We start from the raw sequence: 21187 nt of genomic DNA, 5'->3' as shown, positions 1-21187 counted from the left end.
ATGGCTGGCTAGATCCACACTGTGTGGTTTTATTGGCTCTGCGCAGTGATGAAGCTTGAAAGTGCTTTGTGGGGATACGATGGAGTACAGCACAGACTCTGAGCCACATCAGGCCAGACGATGAGTGCTGTTCATTCAGTACTGCAAGTGTTTCCACGGCCGGCCACCCAGCCAGTTGGCACGTCCAACCAAAAACCCAGCTGCACAGATGGTTTATGGCATTAACTGCAATATTCAACTGGACCCCCCCCTCCCCCCCCCCCATCCCCCCCCCCCCCCTCCCCCCCCCCCATCCCCCCCCCCCCCCTCCCCCCCTTCCAGTGGTTTTGGGCTTACGTGAGAGTGTAATGAAATATTCTCAACCTACGTGATATAAAAAGTGTGTCTGTTTATTTGTGCTCGTGTAGTTGTGGTGAGGTTGGGAATAGTGGGGTTCTGATTTAGAAATATCTTCCAGGACACAGATATCTGTTTGTGAGGCTTCACTCTGGGATTTATTATGAATTCTAAAATTATCTTCTTCCCAGAATAATGTGGTTACAATTAAGGAATTGTTTGATTTTATTTACACTGATGTATCACACGCTTCAACAGAAATCTGCAACACATGAAAAAAGAAATGGTGAGATCAGGTTTACAGTAGTGTATTACACATTCCTGAACGTGATTTCTTGGTTTTTTTTGTCAGAATTTAGAGGATGATGTAAAAATATTGTCATAATTCCCTAGTAATGCCAAATCCTACTTTGTTCTTTTTCTCCTTCTGTTGCATTTAAGGTCTTATTTCAATATTTTGGGAATATTAACACACATCAATTTAGTTTTTGTGCTGATTAAAATTGGATTTTTTTTTTATTTTGAGAAGTATTTGCCAAACTTGAAATAATTAAATATTTTCTTTTTCTTCAAGTGTTTGTCAGTGCTTTATCTTTATGCGTGTTTCTGGCAGTTTGTTCATCTATGTTGTAATGATATTATCAGGTCCCTGCTATCCCATATCCTTTCAATTTTCATTTTTAGTGTCTTTTGTTTTTTTCTTGTCCTTATGCCAAAGCTTTTCTTATCTCTTGGTTCATAGAATATGGTTATTATCTATGATTTGGCATCCTGGCAGGTATTATTTTACCCATAATGATAGATAAGTAAACCAACACTGAGCTTCAAAGCAGGATCAGCATGCTTTTAACTTGCATTTTATAAGCAGACATCACAGTAAACGCTGATGATGAATGTTTTATCTCTGCATGTCTACTTCACTGTTTTTAGTTAGTTCTTCACCAATTGTTGCATTTTTTTTCAGTTTTTTCTTTGATTTTTCTTCCCTTGACATTTGTACAAATGCAGCTGGAATTACCTCACTGGAAGATCAGTTCTTCAAAACTATTTGTTTGGATCAAATATATCCTGCAACAGGTTCTAGATATTGTTTCAACTTGTATAATTCATCATAAAGTTTGTGTTAAACCTTTAACGTTTGTGTTTTAATTGACATGGAGTCTTCTATCAAATGTCTTTTCAAGGCTTTGCTGAAGTTAACTGCTCAAGCAGCAATTTTTTTTAGACTTTTAAAAAAGTGAAAGTCATGACACAAAGCTGTGCTATGATCATTGATTGATTGTGTCTTGATCGCATTATGACATATTTTATGACAACGAACCCACAAGGGGTTTACATAATGAGGCAGAGGGTGACCCGCCAACTTGTGAGCTTGGAGCGTCGTTTGCTGGCTGAAAGTTTTGAAATTCTTGTTAAATGATTGCAAAGAAAGAAAAAAGCATCCAGTTTTTTTTTTGTTTTTTTTATTGAATTTAATGATCTTCTCAAGAGCCGTTTCACATCTAGACAATAAATTTAGACATAGGCTACACATTGTTTTTATCTCAAAATAACAGTATGTCACAACCAGTTTCCTGTAAATGTTTTGAGATTTCCACATCAGCACAGCTCACTTTCATCAGGGGTAAATTCTTGATCAACAAAAACATGTGTGCTTTCACTGTTGGTGTGTAATAGTATCTTTTTTCACACTCAGACTCAAGCTTTAGCTAAACTCTGTTGCATGATTCCTCCAAACTTTGTGATTTTTTTCTTTTTAATCACAGTCATAAAATGGGTTGTGATGCTTCTCACTTTTATAGCAAACCTTAACATGGACTTGAAATGTTTATTTCCAGCCACATATTTCCTCATTCTTTTTACCACTAGATTAGCTTTGTATCCATCATAATCCCAAAACCTTTCAGGATAGAGGTGAGCTTTTTTCTTGGGGAAGTATATTTTGAGAGGCGTTTTGAGTGGATGGACAAAGCGGAGAAGCTGAGTTGTGAATATGCTAAACTCCCATTGCAACACAGCAACAGACTGGAATTTGCAGTGGGATTACTTTAAAGAAACAGTTTTTAAGCACCGCTTGATCTCAGATCAAGCCGTACTTGTTTGAGCCAGAACCAGATCCAGAACATAAAGCTGAAAAGTCCAGTGTATCGCCAAATCAAAGAATACAACCGGACGTCTCTGTTTAGTAAATGCTCTCATCAGTTACAGATTTGCAGCATTACAAATTACACCAACTTTAAATTTCTGATGATGTTTTTCTCTGAAATCCTGTGTCAAAAGATGCAGATGTTGCTAATGGCTTCTCTCAGTACTCAACATGAAGTCCACGTGGGTTGGTAAATGCAAACTATGACTGCTTGTCATAAGAGTTTATCAAAAGAGCACTGTTAGCTCTCTTCACTGCCTTTACACTGTTCCATTTGCTTCTCATAATGATGTGTGGAGGTGTGGAGAGGTGGCATTGGCTGGCCATGGCTGCTGGTAATCAAGTTGCTTTCTGCTGCTTGTTAGATTGATCACTCAGCCCAGTTGGTTTTCAACTTGTGTCCATTTATTCAGCAATGACTGAATATATAAAATCAAAACTTTGGCATGCTCCTATAACTTAAAGGTAAATTATCTTTCTGTTCGGTGTAAAGGTAGTGTTGGTCCACACACACCTTGTACAGAAAAGAAGAAAAGAGTGACAATGATGTATTGTGCTGGGAAATTACAGCTTGATATACAGAGAGAATAATCCTTTGGATCAGCATTAGGAAGTAAGAAATGTTTATTCTTGGAAAGAAAACTCTTTAGATCTCAATTTAGCTCACTTTTAATCTAGACATCAACGTGCCATTTATCTATTTTAGATGCTTTGTTTCTTTTGCTGATCTCTTCGGCCCAACATAATTCTCAGTAAGTTCATTTGTGGACATTTCTGACAGTATCAATACATCTTTCTAAATTTTCACTGGCCGTAGTACTAAAAGAAAGGTATGCTAAGTTGTGAATCATTTTAATCATTGTTTATGTGAAAGTGAAGGAAGACAGAGGTAGACGATTAGGGGAAAAAAAAGGAAAGCGGAGAGAGAAAGCTGTGGGGGCGTCCAGTGTGGTGTCTGTAAAACAGCTGTACTTCATTTGGATTCTGACTCAGTCAAAGCAAAAAACAAGAAAAAAAAGAAATGGGGAAAAAAATCAAGACATATCCCTCCTCTTATTCCATGTACCTGCCATCAGGCTTGCCTGCATGCGCCGTCTCATATGCTGCTGGCAGTGGAAATTTCCATGGCAACACAAAGAAAGCCTGTATGGCCTGGAGTCTTTTTGTGTGAAGAGGCTTTGTGCAGAGTGTTAATACTATGTCATATTCAGTAGCTGGATGGCCACCACAGGAATCCTTTGACTTCACAGCCTTCTATTTTATGTTATGTGAAAGCTGAATGTGGTCACAGGCCAAATACCAGTAGTCACACAGTCTGTGTCTGTTCCACCTAGATGAAGTCTGATAGGTTGAGATGCTGCATGCCTTTTTGTCTCACATTTTCAGAGAGAAAAAAAGCAAATATTTGCCTTTTAAGTGGTTAAAGTGCTCTGTGGTATCCATGAACATATGTAAAAACCACGATTACATCTATTTGTGGTTCTGTAACTTCTATGATCACTGTTGTATTGAAACAATTTGGTTTGAAAATTGCTTCAACAAGCCAGAACACACACAAGTAAATGCACAAAAAAGTGTTTTATTCATCAAATGCATGGACTGATACAGCCATAAACACATACACTAGTGTTACACATAGCTTGACACTGTTATCTTTTCTTCCTAAGTCTCTATCAGACATTCCAGCAGACATTAAAGGGTCATGCACTTTAACAAATAATGGTTCCAAGCGAGGCAGATCTATACGGAGAATAGTAGGTGCACCTCTGCTCTGCTGCCTTTGTTTGTCAAATCAATGGATGATGGAGGAGCTACAGAGTAATTCTAAGGGATTGCAGTTTTGCCAAATTATTGTGGGCCAACGGTTGTGCAGCGTTGACACTGAACTGTTTGCAATGAAGGCACACACACAACAATTAGCCAAATATGAGAATAGAAAATGGCTACCAGTTTGCATGCAGTAAACACACAAAGCAGAACTTTCCCACATACATATCCTACCCAAGATAATCTCAGCGATGAGAGCAATTTCTAAAAAAAAGTCGTCCCATCTTCTTGTGGATGCTCCAGCAGTTTTTTTCATTTTATTGTTACTGGTAACGACAACTACATGTACTGAACTGCAACCTTTAGCAGCATTACCTATAGCACCACTTTCTGGCAATGTTACACAGCCTAATTAGTTTGTGCCAAACCATTCAATGGTAATTCCTCTAAGTCACATTTCTTCTGTTTGGGACTGCGTAAATGCTGCTAGACAGGTGTTTCCTTTAGGCATTATTAAGGTTTTTGGTGATATTGTAGTACTGTTAAAGAAGCACAAAGTAAACTACACCTGCAGCTAACCAAACATCAGATTGAACTTTGCTTTTGCATAAGATAAAAATCAGGTGAACACATGAAAACATTTTTCTTACGCAGGTCATGAATGTGCACACAAGCTCCTGTTGGCATTGATAAATTTAATTGAACTCAGCCTTATAGTTGCTGTGAACAACAAGTAGAGCCAAGCAAAATAATACATTTGTGAATTTAATGGAAAGCCACTTGATAAAGGTTGGACTGTTTAGTGGTAACAGATAAACCCCCACCTTGGCTTTAATTAACAGTGCTACCTCTGACTCCATTCACAAGTCAGTCTTAAACCCTTAATTGAGCTTATCAGGTATGTTAGGGCTGTTGTGTCTCCCTGTGGCTCTTTCAGCTAACAATCAGCAGCAGGAATGTTAACAAGTGGGCACTGTCCTATAGGGGAAGTTACCACTGCGACAAATTACTAAGACATTAGGTTCCTTGAATTGCTGAGCCAGCCTAGCATGCGTGGGCTCTTTCTCACTCCTCACTAACAGGTTTATAGTTCCTTAAAATGGGCCCCACTCCTCTGGGACATCTGGGCCTTGTTACAGTGGAGCCAAATCAAAGGATGCATGCAAACATTTGATACATCATCCCTTCATGCCAAACATCATAAGAATGAGGGGCTGAGTCTTGACTTCAGTGGGTCTATTTTGAATGGTTTTATAAGAGCCCCCTCTCCCTTCCTTTTCACAGCGAGTATGATGATCAGCGGCTTATAACCAGCAGTTTGTTTATTGAGCTGTTTAGAGAATCATAACTTATGGATGGCTGCATGTCTGAATGGGATGTATACACACTCTATCATGCCTAAGGCTGTCAAAACTGAAGTAGAGTACAAAAAAAAGAAAAAATAACACATTTTATACTTATAATTTTATATCTTTGTCAGATCACATACTTTATATGAATTATATGACTTGTGAGTTTGCTTTTTTTTTTTTTGTAAATAATCACTTATTTACTCTCTTAAAGTTACTGCAGCTTTGTGATACAACTGTCTCTGTAAATCACGAGTGCCCAGCTCCAGGTTTTCTCTGTATCCCTGCTCCAACACACCTGACTCAAATTAATCAGTCATTGTGCAGATTTTCATATGATGTTGGATCCATTTAATGTAAACCAGGTGTTGGAACTGGAATACATTGAAACCTTGCAGGACAGCAGCCTTTGAGGACCAACGTTGGACACCTCTGTCTTTAACCAACCACACACTTTATCTACAAAATCAGGTCAGTTGCATGTCTGTCAAATACACCAGCATTTGGAAGAGTCACACAGAAACAGCAGGCAGTGGGAGGAAAGAGTCACGCCTTAATTATTACTTGATTTCTAGGAAGAATTTTGTGTTTCATTGTTGTTCATTGAGTAGCATAATGTGCGGGTGTTAAAAGATACAAACAGAGCTTAATTAGATAAAAAAAATAACAGTATGAACCCAGATAAAAAAGATTCAGATTCACTGAAGCAGCAAACATGGAGTTGATTAGAATTCATTTTGTCATCCCATCTGTGCTTTGTTAGAAGAAGACAAGCTGTGACAAATGGGTCATATATTGCGATGCTGGGAGACAGACGTTTAAGCACGCAAGTGTGCTCATTAACAAAAGCTGAGCCACTGTGTTAGAGATACTGCATGCTGCTGGATTAAATATCTAATAATTCCCCCCCCCTACTCAGCAGTTTCCATTAAAATCCAGACTCACCTCTTCTGTTCCCACAAAGCATGATGGGCTCAGGAGATGTGATGAAGCATGACTTGTGTGCTAGCCAGCTGGGGTAAAAAAAAAAATGTTTTATTTGTTTTATTGATTAATTCATTTTTAATCAAATTTACATTTAATGTTTTCAGCAAAAGCTGTAAAGTGCAACCCAAACACCATCTGCATCCCCACCATTTTACTGGAATTTTTAAAAAGCAGGCACAAACATGCATAGTACCAGTCAAAAGTTTAGATACATCTATTAATTCATTAATAGGTAGGTAAGTCCAATCTTTAGACTGGTACTGTATGGATATGGACATGTATTAAGTACGAAGATGATCTCATTACATGTCCATTTTTCTCATAGCTGCTTATCTTTAATTCATAATAAATTGGATACATTTGAAAGTCAAATAAGGTTTTATTTGGCAACCAAATGCTCTAAAAACTATCCTAAACCCTCCAAGAGACATTTGCTGTAAGTTCACTCTATATATAGCCCAGTCCGGCCAAGTAATTCATGAAAACACACCAAATGCAAACACGCCTTTTAGAAAGAGAGTTTTAAATAAAGTCTAGTGACAAAAAAAGCTTTATGGTTCAGGTATTTCTTATCTTCATGCAATACATTCTTTATTGATGTACTTCTGGAACAATATGCTTATAACAAAGTAAAAACAAAGTATTTTTAAAAAGACATTTTTATATGCATGTATTTGGAAAAACATGGAAGCCATAAACTAACTTTATTGGCCCTGGTAGATCTCTGGAGACCTCTTGTCTCCTGCTCATGTTCCAGTGGTGGCATGTTGGAATGAGGTCATTTCAAGTATAAGAGGACCATGTTTTACTTGTGAGAGAGAGAAGAGGTTGGTCATTGATCCTCACGTTCACTATATTACTCTGAACATAAGGGTATCTATTCTCTGGGCTTAGTCTGACTTGTTAAAATGAAAGTTTTCCTGATTTCACTATGCATTTGTGCAAAGTAAAAAATGAATAAAATAATAATAAAAAAAAAAAACTTCAGATGAAACTCAAAAGAGGTGGGTCTTTAACCTGGATTTAAATGTTTCAGCTGTTTTGAGGCTTTCTGGGAGTTTGTTCCAGAGGAGCAAACTGAATGCAGCTTCTCTGTGTCTCATTCTGACTCTGGGAACTGATAAAAGACCAGATCCAGATGACCTGAAGGGTCTGGTAGGTCCATTCTGGGACAGGAGGTCTCTGATGTATTATGGTCCTAAACTCTTCAGAGCTTCATTGACCAGCAACAGAACTTTTAAGTCTGCCCTCTGGGAGACAGGAGGCCAATGTAAAGAGCTCAGAGCTGGACTGATGTGGTCAACTTTCTTGGTTTTATTGAAGAATGTAGCAGCAGAGTTCTGAATGAGCTGAAGTTATCAAATTGATTCTTTAGGAAGGCCCATAAAGACACTGTTACAGTAATCGAGCCAACTAAAGACAAAAGCATGGACTACATTTTCCAGTTCCTGCTGTGACATCTGATCTTTCACTCTTAAAGCTGGGGTAGGTGATGTTGGGGCACCCTGTCATGCTGTTTATAATCATCCAGTCCCAGTCGTCTTGGTTTGAAAAAAAAAAAAAAAAGTTTATTCTTTCCTTTTGATATTTACAAAAATATTATCAAAATGCTGCTGGATATTAAATTAAACACAGACACAGTAAGAAAACCGTGTGGCTCTACAGTTGGTGAAATACTAAAACTCACAAACCAAACAATAGTACCCACATGACTGCTACATGTAATGCTTCTTAAAGCTACAGCATGTAATTATCCAAAACAAGAAAACAACTCCCTTTTACTTCAATATTCACCAAGTGTAAATATATTTACTTGTTGAACACACGGATTAAAATAAAGTCATCCTTTGTAAACACTGCAAATAAACTGAAACATATCTTAAATGAGTTTGCCTCATACACCCTTAATGTGTTTGTCAGAATTTAGGTCTGAGTCCATCACTACACCCAGAGTGAAGCTGTGTGGTGACCTTTAATCGTTGCTCTTTGACTCCAAAGACGATCACCTTAGTTTTGTTTTGCTGAACAAAGTTTAGGCACGTCCAGTCATTTATCCCCACAATGCATTCATCAAGCTCCTGTACAGTCACACCGCTAATTCATATATACATACATATATATATATATATATAATATTTTTGGAAAAAGGTGTTTTGACAGAAAAGAACCTACAATAAGACTTCAAATTCTCCATCACATCTCATACTTTTTAATGCTTCGCTGGACATTAATAGTCCCTTTGGAATCATATGGTTCAAGTTCAGTCTGCTGATGGGACAGCTTGGACAACATCCAGCTTTTCAACTCCAAACAGGTCCAGTCCTCCCTTGTTCTCCACCAGGCCTTGTATTTTCAGTTGGTCCATGACATGCATGTGTCAGCATCTTCAGGAACTGTAAGAGTTTATGTGTGGAAAGTAAGAATTCCCAGCACTACTATGAAACATGAACCACTTGCTGAATAACAAGGAACATCACACAGGAGGCAATCAGAAACTCGGAAGGCAATGGGTGAAAAGCAGAAATGAATTCCATGGAAATTCTGGGGATTTTAGGGCTTAATTTTTATTTTACTTTGATCAAAACAGAGCATACTGCTCACTGCTTTTGATCAAAACAGAGCATACTGCTCACTGTTTTTTTTTTATTATCTTTTCAGAAAGAAAATTGTGTCAGAGGCCTTGCCTTAGTGTTTTAAATTAGCATGATCAAGATTGAAGACAGCCCTAGTGCAAATTTTGAGATTTTAACCACATTTTTCTTTACATACATTAACAACTTGTGTGGAAAACAAGCCACAAGTGTTTGCCAGAACTCTTTGGCCCTCATTTAGCTTGCACATAAAAAAGCCAGTAGTTTTATTTTCATTTTGACTCGATGTAACAGAAAACTGCTGCTTCAGATCTTTGTTCATCATCATTATTTTTGTGTGTACCACATGAGACAGAATAGCTGTTTGAGTCAATATATCCAGCATGTCACCAACGAGGAGCAGGAGAAAGTTACAACTCCGTAAGGAATCTACAGTCACATTGCACAGACTGAATTTCCATGTTAGTTAAATGAAAGTGTGACTGAGTGAAAAACATGGCTGTCAGGGTTTGCAAGCTTTTTCTAGCAGGTTATATAATACACGTGTTAAACAGCATCAGCATTTTCTGTAATCCTGACACTTTTTTCCTGCTGTCTTTACATAATATGTTCACGTCCACACATTTTCCCAATATGGACAGTTTCAACACACACATTCTAGGCTACAATCCCAGTGGTGACTGAGTATTTTCCGTATCGCCCCCTTATTATAGAAAGTTTCATAAAATACTATTTAAGTTTTGTCCTCTTTCAAAAACTTCACATCCTACCTAACTACATCATTTTATTGTTGAGTTGTTAGTTACTTGAAGTACAACTCCCTTTTCTCTTAAGCATTTTAAGGTTTTATCTAATAGTCAACCTGATTGTCCCCATTATGGTCAAGTGAGACAAGACATCTTAATTTAGGTTTAATTCAGATCATGATTAGAAATATATGGTTGCAATACTGTAATAATTGGTATGATACCCAGCAGGTTAATCTATAAAGCTATGCATGTGCACTGTAGCTTGAAGATTTGCAGACTGAAACATTTATAAGCATAGAAGATGGGGAAAAAAGGGCTTTAATTGGTAGAAAGTATTCATACCTTGGGAGAATGAGGAGCAAACATAATACTGCCATAAAGCAGTTTAAAGCATAAAGGAGACAGAGAACCTCCCCTGCCTTGCTCATGACCCAGAACCTGTAGCCGTCTGGCTGCTTGTTTACATGGTGTTATGTTGTACTTTGAGTAACATGTGGTCAGGACCAGTGGGGGAATGTCTATCCGTGGCTCCCCTCACTCATTCCCAACATGAAGTTCCTGGTACACGTCAGGACAACAGTGGCCTGCATATCCATGGCGTGGTCCACAAATGGGCCCCTTTGGGCTAGCCACATGTGATGTTTTTACAGATGTGTGGGTCCAAAGCTGAGAAGCCAAACCCCTGGTGCCCCTGTGGCGGTCCTGGCCCACCCCTTCAGTGAGAAGGATGGAGCCTCATTTGGCTTCATTCAGTCCTATCACGGGTGACATGACTTAAAGGGACAGTGCTGGACCTCTGGGGCTGTTTGACGGAGGTCATGTGAAGATATCATTCCAGCTGTGAAATGTTTCCCCCAGTGGAAACAGTTGAACTGCCCATATTGCCAGGGGGCATGTTTTGAGCAACAGATGGCTTTTCTCAAGGGCTTTGTCTACTCCACACATTTATGTGTTGTCAAATTCAAAAACCAACAAGAAGTTTTCTCTTCCAGGAAACTTATTACCACAACAATGGCTATATGGCGTTTTGGTATTTCTTAACATGGATGTTTCGGGGAAAATTAAGCATAAGTTGAAGTTTAGCAAACCTTTGGAGAAACTGTTAGTGTTAGTGTTAAGTTGTCCCTTATTGATTCTTTGGTTTGAATCCCTTTGTAAATAAAATCCCACCTTTTATTGGGACTTTTAGTTGCCATTTGTTTCCGTTTGTGTTGCATCCGTAGACTGTATATAAAGAGATGGACGTAGCCTCCGTGACGTTACTCATGGGTTTCTGAAGAGCTGAATTGAAGCTCAGTGGGCGGTTCCTACCATCGCCATCTTGGCAGCGTCACGTGTGTCATTTCACCCGGAAAATACAAATATGGGCAAAGAGGTAGAGCTGAGAGGGGTGCTTTAAGCGTCATGGTGGATGACTGACATCGACCGAACTCCGAGCTACCTGTAGCTAAGAGCTAACCAAGCTAACCTGGAGATAACAGCAGCTAACCAGCTAACAGAGGAAACCGGGCTAAAGCTAAGTCCCGTTGTTAACCGGCTAAAAACCGTGGTTGTTTTACGTTCTTCTTACTTGAAGTGTGAGATTGGGTACATGTCAATCAAAAGGACTCGCCCCTAAATATCCCGAACTTCGAGATTAAATTCCTTTTAAATGGGCGAGTTAGAAAAAAAATCACTCCCCCCACAGTTGTCATGAAGGTAAACCTGACCTATAAACCGAAAATGGATTTTTGAACCAGGCTATAAACATATTTATTTCTGAAGTTGGCCTTTTTAACATGGGAGTCTATGGGGATTTGCTCTGTTCCCCCTTCAGTCCTAGCGGATGAAGGGGTAACTGCAGTTTTATGCACTTCCGCATAGGCTTCCCTTTTAACCACCAGAGCTTGCCGCTTAGTTGCATCCCCCTTTTTCCCCTACACACCATGGGGGTCATAAGATTAGTTACAGTATGTTTACCCCAACAATCTACCACAAACACCGTACATATTTCATGAGTAAACTTCTTATATTTTATCACAGGAATCCAGTTTTGACCTTTGACTTTGTCCATTTGTGAGCCTGCTCCTTATTCTCTTTAACTTTTGATAATATTATACACTGTAGATGGTGGGATTTTCAAGGTCTTTGCATTTTTCATTGGGGAACCTTTGTCTGATATCGTTCCACAGTTTTTAGATGCAGTGTGTCGCAGACTGGTGAACCTCTGCTCATCCTCACATTTAAGGCTTTGCCATCCTGAAATGTTCCTTCTAATACCAGTATGTTAGTGACTTGTTACAATTCATCTAATTAAATGTCAAATGCTCCTCCATCTTTTTTGTGCCAGATACTTGCAGCAGCCTTCCTCGTAGAAGTGTAGTTTAAATCTTTCCTTTTGTTCAGACTAAACACATTTTACTTATAAACTTCTTGTTTTGTGAATTGTCAGAGGTTTTTATGTATGATTATAATTTAACCCCAGAAAAACCTTCGTCACCTGTAGTAAATACACCCCAGCTGCCCTCTTGCACTGCTTGCCAGAACCTGCTTGCCTAGTTTTAATGTACTTTAGTAAACATCCTGCTCTATGTTCATTATTGTATTACTTGATGCTGTTGAATTTAAAAAAAAAAAAAAAAAGCACTGGTAAACATCTAGCATAAATTACACAAAATTTCACTGCTCCTATGTATGTCTCTTGGTCAGACAGCAGTGAGACGTGGTGCTGTTTGGTCGTATGGCTAACACATGTATAGTGTTTTCAGAGTCTCATAGTGAGTCAGCTTAGCTGGTCATGAAGCCAAATGTTTTCAGTTGATACTTGGCTGTGAAAAAGTACAGCATGTCCACAGTTCACATGCTGAACTAAACTTAGCTGTAAAATTAAAACTAAAAAGTCCCAAGTTATTATACTTGTGAAAGAAAACTTTGGTTTCCTTTACTTTAGAATTCCTCTGACAAGTAAAACAAAATGTTGTCCAAGAATGAGTCACTACTTCTAGCTTTCTGCTCTGTTAATATGATTATGCTGACTTACTGCATACTGTTTATTGATTTCTGACACCGTCCTGTTGTATTCTGCAGGGATTCAGGAGGGTACGGAGTGCACCAAGTGTAAAAATGACTGGGCATTAAGGGCAGCTATTGCTCTCCTCTATGTGCTCTGTGCCCTGCTCACAATAGCAGTGGCCGTCCTTGGGTACAAAGGTAAGTCAAACAGAACTTCAAAATTTGCTTTCTGTACAGTGATTTATTTGTTGATATTCCTATTACAAACCTGACTGGTCTCTTGCTGTTGACTGAAAGGATTTACCTGTTCAGTGTAGATAGACCAAGTGGCAGAACAAGTTGAATGGGACATAAGTAAAAACAAAAGAAAAAGATGTTATTTATTTGTCCAAAATTTCAAATTGAAACAACTAAACAAAGATTAACAACTTGGCATAAATAAATACTTTGCCACAGAAAACTTCCTCAAAACAGTTAGTTTTATGGTATTTATTGGTTGAGTTGCAGGTTTGAAGGATTAGCTAACATGGAAATGGCAGGGTTAGTTTCCGTCCACATGTGATAACCCAACATGGCTAACTGATTTGGATGTTGGCTGAGTTTGGTGGTGCAACTGGAGATAAGACATCTAAGGTAATATCTCTTGATTGGCAAACCTTGATGTTTACTGTTTATATTTTGTAAAATTTGTTAAAAAGCAGCATTTTTTGTTATTTTTTAAAATGCTGCTTTTAAAAAAACCCAAAACATTATGGGAAAAAGTAAGTCTGAATGTTTTAAAGAAACTTCCTTTCATGTACATACATTGACAGATTAAATGAAATTATATTCTCACATTTTTGGTAATGAAAGTAACATTTGAAATCTAATATCTTTTATTTAACACGTAAGTTAATTAGAATGAAAGAAACTTAAGTTTACTATAAAATTAAAACTAATTCCATTTGATGAACACAAGTTAACACCGTTGCTTTTTTATTTGCTTTTTTGCTTTTTTTCATTGTCATGCACTTAATAAAAGTCATCTGATAATTTATCATCAGTCCCTCACAGCCACTGTTAAGTGCAGTCCTGTCTTTCCCTACTTTTGTCCGTCTGTCTGATGTTTAATTAAGTTGAAACTGTGTCACTGTCAACAGCCAAACTTGAAGCGACTCGACAAAATTTGTTGCTTGTTCCTCGCTCAACTGACACTTTTTGAAGACTGGCCTTAGCTAAAAACAGGAAACACATTATGGGACATTGTCCTTACTGCAACCCATTTTGTGGCATGAACTTCTGCAGTAATGCTAAATAACCACACTGAGAAATTCCAGTTATTCCAGGTGCTGTTGGAAAGGAATGCATTGTGCATATTGCCCAATATTACCCATTTGTGGCCCAAATCAATCATAAGAACCTGTCAAAACATCATTGAGCAACATTTTGAGATGTTACCGGCTCCACAGGCAACAAAAACTCACTCTGCCAACAGGGAAGGACTTTTTTAAAGTTTAGATTTAAATGAAAAATTGAGCCTGTCAGGGATATTTTGATTTCTAGCTTTGGATCTATGTCAGCATTGAGCCCATATGATTTTGATGGTTTGGCTCTAATGTGTACCAGATGACCGTAAAGCAACAACCCTGGCTTAACAACCTCAAGGAGGTTTTATGGCTTGGTTGCAATTTGTTGTCTCATGAACCACAGGTTGACTCACAAACGGCTGCAAGTGTCCAAACAGATTGAGTTTGCAGGAAACTGGTGCATACTGGATTCTTCATTTAGTTTTTGCCTCCTTCATCCACTACATTGCACATACCGTTGGCCCTCAGATGACCTATTCTGTTAGAGCTCTGTTTGTGTTACCTGCTGTGTCACTAAGTGTCTGCAGCAGCTCCAGCCCTGATCAGTGTTATTCTCCCAGGGCTCAGGTTTGCTAACTCCCTAACAAATGTTTATAAGCCGTCACGATATGCAGCCAGTAAGCCTTTTTTAGATCCATCGCCTTAAATGACTCATAATGCTTTTCTAGTATAGGAACATCAGTCGGTTGGATTCATATATGAAGGTGAATTCAAGATGAGGGAGAAAATAAGTGGCAGTTCTGTTATATGCAACATTTTTTGTTATTAACAGTGATTTAATCTTTTCTACTGGATAATGAATTTACATATTATTTCTGTGACAACCCATTTCACTCCAAATGTATGTAGGGTTTATAAAGAAATCATTACTTTGGGGGAATAAAGAAAGCATTGTCTCAAGTTACATAATCCAGCTCTCAGCAATTAGCCAACAGCTCTTTGAAACTGAGCCCTTGTGTTTTTGTTTATCCCAAGTACATGTTGTTGCTACATGTTTTTTGTCATTCCTGGAATGATAACACTATGTATTGGAATATTTTCCAATAGAGTTTTTAGACGCCCACCAACAGATAGAATAACAAACCATGGAAGAGAGGAGTTTGCTCTTGTTGCAGACATAAGGAGAGAAAGTGGAACTGGAGTTTGTGTCTGTTGGTGTGATATTATATGATACTGTTATTTATCTTGAATTCATCAACCATTAACTTTAACTTCTGAAGTATAAACATTTAGATTTTTATCAATCAACAGATGCACAGTCTAGTTACAATACAGGAAGGAAACTGTTCAGCGTCTTGTAACCGGCACTACTGTTCAACTTTTCAAGTTATTTACTATGGAGAAATTATTACAGCGGCACCATCTGCTGGTCTGAGTAAATCCCTCCCGATTGGACGTGTCCTCTAAAAACACTAGCTCTGATACAGAAAAAGTTGGAGGTGATTATCTTGTGATGAAATTAAATGAGAAAAACTTTATCTATCTTGGAGTGAAATTGCAGTTAGAGTGTAAGATATCAATGTAATAAGAATGTTTGTAGTATTGTCATTGAAAAAACCCTTCATCCTGTTTTATTGTATGTTATTCCACCTTCTTCTTTGCTTTTTTCTTAGTTGTCCAGAAGATGGACAACGTCACAGAGGGCATGCAGAATTATGGAGGCAAAATCAATGATGTGGAGACAGATTTAAAGAAACTAGGTAACACTTTTTAACCCAAGATTGCATCGTAATTATAGATAGTTCTAACACAATTTGTTGTATGAAAGTGGGTTTTTTTTTGTTTTTTTTGTTTTTGCTGATTTGACATTTTACAGTACTTCATGTTGTGTTGACATGCTCATGTTTTGCATGTCACGTTTCCAGGTAATCAGGCAGGCGAAAAGTCAGTCAATGCCACTAGTGAAATTAAGACTTTCAAGTCAGATCTGGAAGAACTGCAAAACCAACTGAAAGACATTGCTGTCAAGGCAACAAGCAACAGTGACATGTTGGAAGAGCTTAAGATGACAGGAGATGGCATGCAAAACGGCCATGTTTCCCTGCAGAGTTTTCTAGAAGGCAATGCAGCTGCACTGCGGGGGGTAAACCTGACATTGACCTCCTACAGTAGAATCATTGACGACCTCCAGACAGATACTGCGCGGCTCCATTCCGACATACAGGGCCAGGTTGAGGTGCAGAGCAAGACCCAGGTTAGTGTTAGTGCTCTTAATATTACCCAATCCCAGCAGCGCAATATGCTCAGCACTCTTCAGAAGACAGTTGAAGATGCAGGACAGGCAGTTCGGAAGCTGAAGAATGACTATCAGATTCTGCAACAGACAGCCAGACAGACACAGTCGGACACAGAGTGGCTGAAAGAAAAGGTCCAGAATCTTCAGGTCTTGGCAGCCAACAACTCAGCACTCACCAGGTCCAATGGAGATGCTGTCAGTGACTTGGGGGCTCAGCTGAACACTCTAGCTAGCCAAATCCAGAACACCTCAACCCTTACTGAGAGCCATGACCAGAGTCTGCGTGAGCTGATGGATCACCAGAGAGACCACGATAATGTCACGTCATCAAAGTTTGATGAAATGGAAGCAAGATTAGACCAACATGAGAATGACATGGACCGTGTGACTGGGAACGTAAGCTTTGCCGCACAGATTCTAGGTGTCATCAGCACTGACCTGAATGGCCTGAGGTCTTGTGCTGAGACAGTGATGAAACATTCAGACCTGTTAGCAGGACTGAATAGTAGTGTAGAAGAGGCCAAGGCAGACAGCAAGGAGCTGCGTACCCAGCAAGATGAGCTGGTTGCCCGGTTGGACAAAGAGGTGAGCAGCCTGTCCATGGTGATGGAGGAGATGAAGCTAGTGGACAGCAAGCACTCTCAGCTCATCACAAACTTCACCATCCTGCAGGGTTAGTACAACAATATCTAGTTTGTTACTTGATAATATATAAGATTACGGTATGATCTGTTCTTTTGATTTATTGCAGTCATAAATAACATGCATGTAATTTCCCTGACGGTAACATGACATTCTGTCACAAGCAGTTTCCTCTTCTGCTCTTTTTATGATTCAGGTCCACCAGGTCCAAAAGGCCCAAAGGGCGATAAAGGTCCCCAGGGTCCCATGGGAAAGTCAGGACAAAAGGGTGATAAAGGAGACAGAGGAGTGCCTGGATTAATGGGATCTAAAGGTGAGAAAGGTGCTGCTGGACCACCAGGCATAACAGGTCCAAAAGGTCCAGTTGGGGCTCGGGGATATCCAGGAGTTAAGGGATCAAGAGGCTCTGGAGGTCGACCTGGAAACTCTGGTGAGAAAGGTGACCCTGGAGTTGCTGGGCTTCCTGGTAGGGATGGACAGACAGGCCTGCCAGGACCACAAGGACCTCAGGGGCCCAGAGGAGCAGCAGGACCTGCAGGTTTAGAGGGGCCTCGTGGGCCTGTAGGACCCATTGGCCCTCCTGGTCCACCGGGCCTTCCAGGGCTACCTGCACCAGTGCCTCCTGTAATTGTAAAGCAACCTCAGCCCCCTCAGGTCCTCAACCCCTCCATACCGACATCGGCTCCAATACCCACAAAGAAACCAGATGGCTCTGTGTCTCGGCAGGTCCAGTCCCCACCTGTCTCCACCTCTCAAACAACACCAGGTGAGTTCATTGTGTACATGAGTCCAGAAAGCTTTAAGTGAATTTAATGAAGGCTCTTGACTTAAATAAGATATTTAAATCTTCCAGACTGTCCACCTGAGTTCAGAAAATTTGGAGAGAGCTGCTACTATTTCTCCTCTGCTTCTCAGAGACTCAACTTTGATGAGGCAAACAAGTTTTGTATCAGAAATTCTTCTCATTTGCTCATTATTAATGACAGTGAGGAACAGGTAAATAAAACCTTAGACTACACATGCTCAAACCAGTTGTTTATTAGCAGAATATCTTGTTAAATATGTGTTTCTTCCATGACTGCAGCAATTTGTGAGAAATGCAATAGCAGGAAAAGGTTATTTCTGGCTGGGACTCACTGACAAGGAGGAGGAAAATGTCTGGAAGTGGATGGATGGAACCATACCAATTTTCAAGTAAGTTATATGAATACATTTAATGGATGACTTGACTTTTTTGCTTCTTCCATTTCTACACAAATATCTCTTCCAAGTGTAGCTAATTATCGTTGTGGTTGTTATCAGGAACTGGAAGCCTGGCCAGCCAGATAATTGGACTCATGGCCACGAAGATGGCGAGGATTGTGCTGGCCTTATCCATAATACCTTCTGGAATGACTTCTACTGCACTGACCGCATCGGTTTCGTCTGTGAACGTCCAGCTGACTGTCAGTACCTACTTAGTAGTATAACCTTTTCAATGTTAAAAATCAACTAGTTGTGTACGGTACCACTCAAAGGTTGGGACCCACGTTTCCCTTAGATTGGTGGTAGTGTGTGTTTAGGCAGCAGAGTCTGTTTTTTTTTATATCTCTCCAACAAATCCAACTGAAAGAACCTGACCCTGTAAATGTAACATTAGAGTTCATTAAAGTGGAACTATTATGTGCATTTCAGGCTAATTTATTTTTATTTGTGAGACCAGAAGGGCTGGGATTGATCGAGTTATTGTCACAAATCGCTTTATTTACTTCAGACCGACCCTCTCCGTAGGCTGTCAGATCAGCCTGTGGGCAAAATGAGTGGATTGAGACTCTTCCGCATTAAGCCCCGCCTCCCGCCACCGCGCTACATCGGGAGCGCGCACCAAACAGAAGGATTAGGCTCATATGAACTCAATAAAAAAAAAAATAAATAAATAAAAAAAAAAACAATGTCAACACATAGCATACAGCCCTACAACCCACAGCAACGAATGCAGCAGGATGTCTCTCTTTGGTAAACTCACCAGCCATTGTTTGAAATAACTTTATCAGACGTTTTCCACCCGCCTGATGTATTTGTACATGCCCTTGTTAACCAGTAGAAGGTAACCAATCACCGAACCTTATCCTCCGGGACGTCACAAGGATTTTTAAGTAGAAAAAAACTCTCTAAAACGACACGTTTTTCGTCGCCATGGACACCGAACGGAGAGCGTGCTGGAACTCAAACTCAAACTCAAACATTCGTTTAGGTGATAAAAAAAAAACAGTGCCGTTCACATGTCTGATGAGGATTCAACACTAACACTGTAGAAAGCTCAGAAAACTCCAAATACCATAATAGCACCCCTTTAAAGCTTCACTCCAAACATAAATCTTTAAAATGGGTCAAAGTGGGATGTGAACTAATTACAAACTTTCAAGTCTCTGCATGGACATCATCAGAGTTTTCTATAACCTCTAAAAAAGATTATGTTGTCTGCCCATTTAAGCAAAAGAAGCTTATTATTTTCATACTTAAAAAGAATCAGTGACCATATTGCCACTAAATAATCTATGTGATGCATTTATTGTGAGACTATCTAAAATCAGACGGACTTGCAATAAGTAATTCGCATGAGAAAACCCCAATTAGACAGCACCAAAAGTACTGTTTCTATCTTCTTTTTATTTGTTCACTATTGTTTCAGTAGCCGCGCTGGCTTGCTGCAAAAGAAAACTTCAGGAACATGAATTTATGACACTATACATTAATGAATGTAAACCCCTACAAAAATGCCTGAGCATTGTGTGTCATTTCTATGGTTAAAAGAAGACATTTAGCCACTGCTGTAACTGTTAAGTGTTTCAGCTTGTATCTTCATCTTACAGATGTAAATCAATGACTTATGTTTTGTATTTTTGTATCTTTCTTCACAGTGATAGCTCCAGTTTTATAGCATCTGTCTGAAATGATGAAGGCGACTTCCTGGAAAAAATGGTGAAGTTGAGGCTCAACATGTGGAAACAGCAGAGGCCATGAGAATGAGTTCTACACAAATAAAGGACTCGGATGTCAGCCCAGTCTGGCATCACTGTAATGCCCTAAGACTGAGCAAGCACAGAGTCATCCCACCATAGTGCCAGTTTAAACCTGGTTCTGAAGTAACATGAGACTGCAGTCCTACATGCAAGCTGTGTCAAGTCATTACTGGGTGCAGCCACTTTTGTACATGAGAATGTGTATATAGTTTTTCAAAAAGATGCATTTTTTGTTTTGAATTTAATATGGATGAATTTGTTTGATTGTTTTTCAATTTTAACAGCTGGGAAAAAATGGAAAAATATCAGAGAAATATTTTATTAATGATGTGGACTTAGTTTGTATTCTGTAAAGTGCTTCATAAATTCAGAAACTGTGATTATTTATAATCTCTCCACTAAAAAAAACTCCAACACCCACTGCCATCAGCAACTGACTTCAACTTCATTTTGAATAATAAAAAAATATGCTATGTTCTGAAGGACAGTATTTCTTAGACTTAAGCCTGCCAGTATGAGTTTTACTCAAAGTACACTTTGCCAATGTGTAAATGCTTATAATTGTAGCCATTTTAAGATGGTTTATCAGATATGCTGAATACAATATGTGAAACATGTTATATGTTTACAATTTTCATAATCAGTCATTATAGTTGTATGATTGTCTCTTAATCGTGTCATGTATTGCTTAAGGACTGAAAAGCAGTGTGTAACCAGTCTTAAGGCTGATTGTCTCCTCATTATCTCACCAAGCTCGTATGAATCAGGCCAGGATACTTATGATAATAAAATGTGAAAAATTATGCATGTGGACTCAGATTTTTGTTCAATATGAACTGCATTAAAAGCCTTTTCACTGAAATCGAAAAACCTATTATAAATTGAACCTTGCAACTAATCCAAAGACTCAGATTTTTCTGATTGTATGTGTAGTCATTTAACCAAATTTTCTTGGACATCTTATGAAAATCAAATGCTTTGAAAAAGAAACAATCAGAATAACTTTTACAGAATCACATTTTCATCTGTTATGGGGTTAAAATGT

The 21187-nt window shown here is 39.0% G+C and overlaps 1 protein-coding gene across 2 annotated transcripts in view; it reads left to right on the top strand.

The window, feature by feature from the left end:
• colec12 (collectin sub-family member 12) overlaps window positions 1–20646 on the top strand; it is a gene marked incomplete at its 5' end in the record, with an annotated part of 30629 nt that extends 9983 nt beyond the window's left edge. For both annotated transcript variants that reach the window (XM_079244164.1, XM_079244163.1), the window contains 8 exons: window positions 12992–13114; window positions 15876–15962; window positions 16128–17171; window positions 17337–17906; window positions 17994–18136; window positions 18225–18334; window positions 18443–18585; window positions 20041–20646. In XM_079244164.1, coding sequence (XP_079100290.1) covers window positions 12992–13114; window positions 15876–15962; window positions 16128–17171; window positions 17337–17906; window positions 17994–18136; window positions 18225–18334; window positions 18443–18585; window positions 20041–20060 — 2240 coding nt within the window. In that variant the 3' untranslated portion in view covers window positions 20061–20646. The remainder of the gene's footprint in view (window positions 1–12991; window positions 13115–15875; window positions 15963–16127; window positions 17172–17336; window positions 17907–17993; window positions 18137–18224; window positions 18335–18442; window positions 18586–20040) is intronic.
• Between the last annotated feature and the right edge of the window lie 541 nt (window positions 20647–21187).

The sequence above is a fragment of the Telmatherina bonti genome, assembly GCF_933228915.1.
Source record: "Telmatherina bonti genome assembly, chromosome: 7".
Taxonomy (NCBI): Eukaryota; Metazoa; Chordata; class Actinopteri; order Atheriniformes; family Telmatherinidae; genus Telmatherina; species Telmatherina bonti.
Note: the sequence above shows the minus strand (reverse complement) of the source record. Positions and strands in the feature narration are given on the sequence as shown.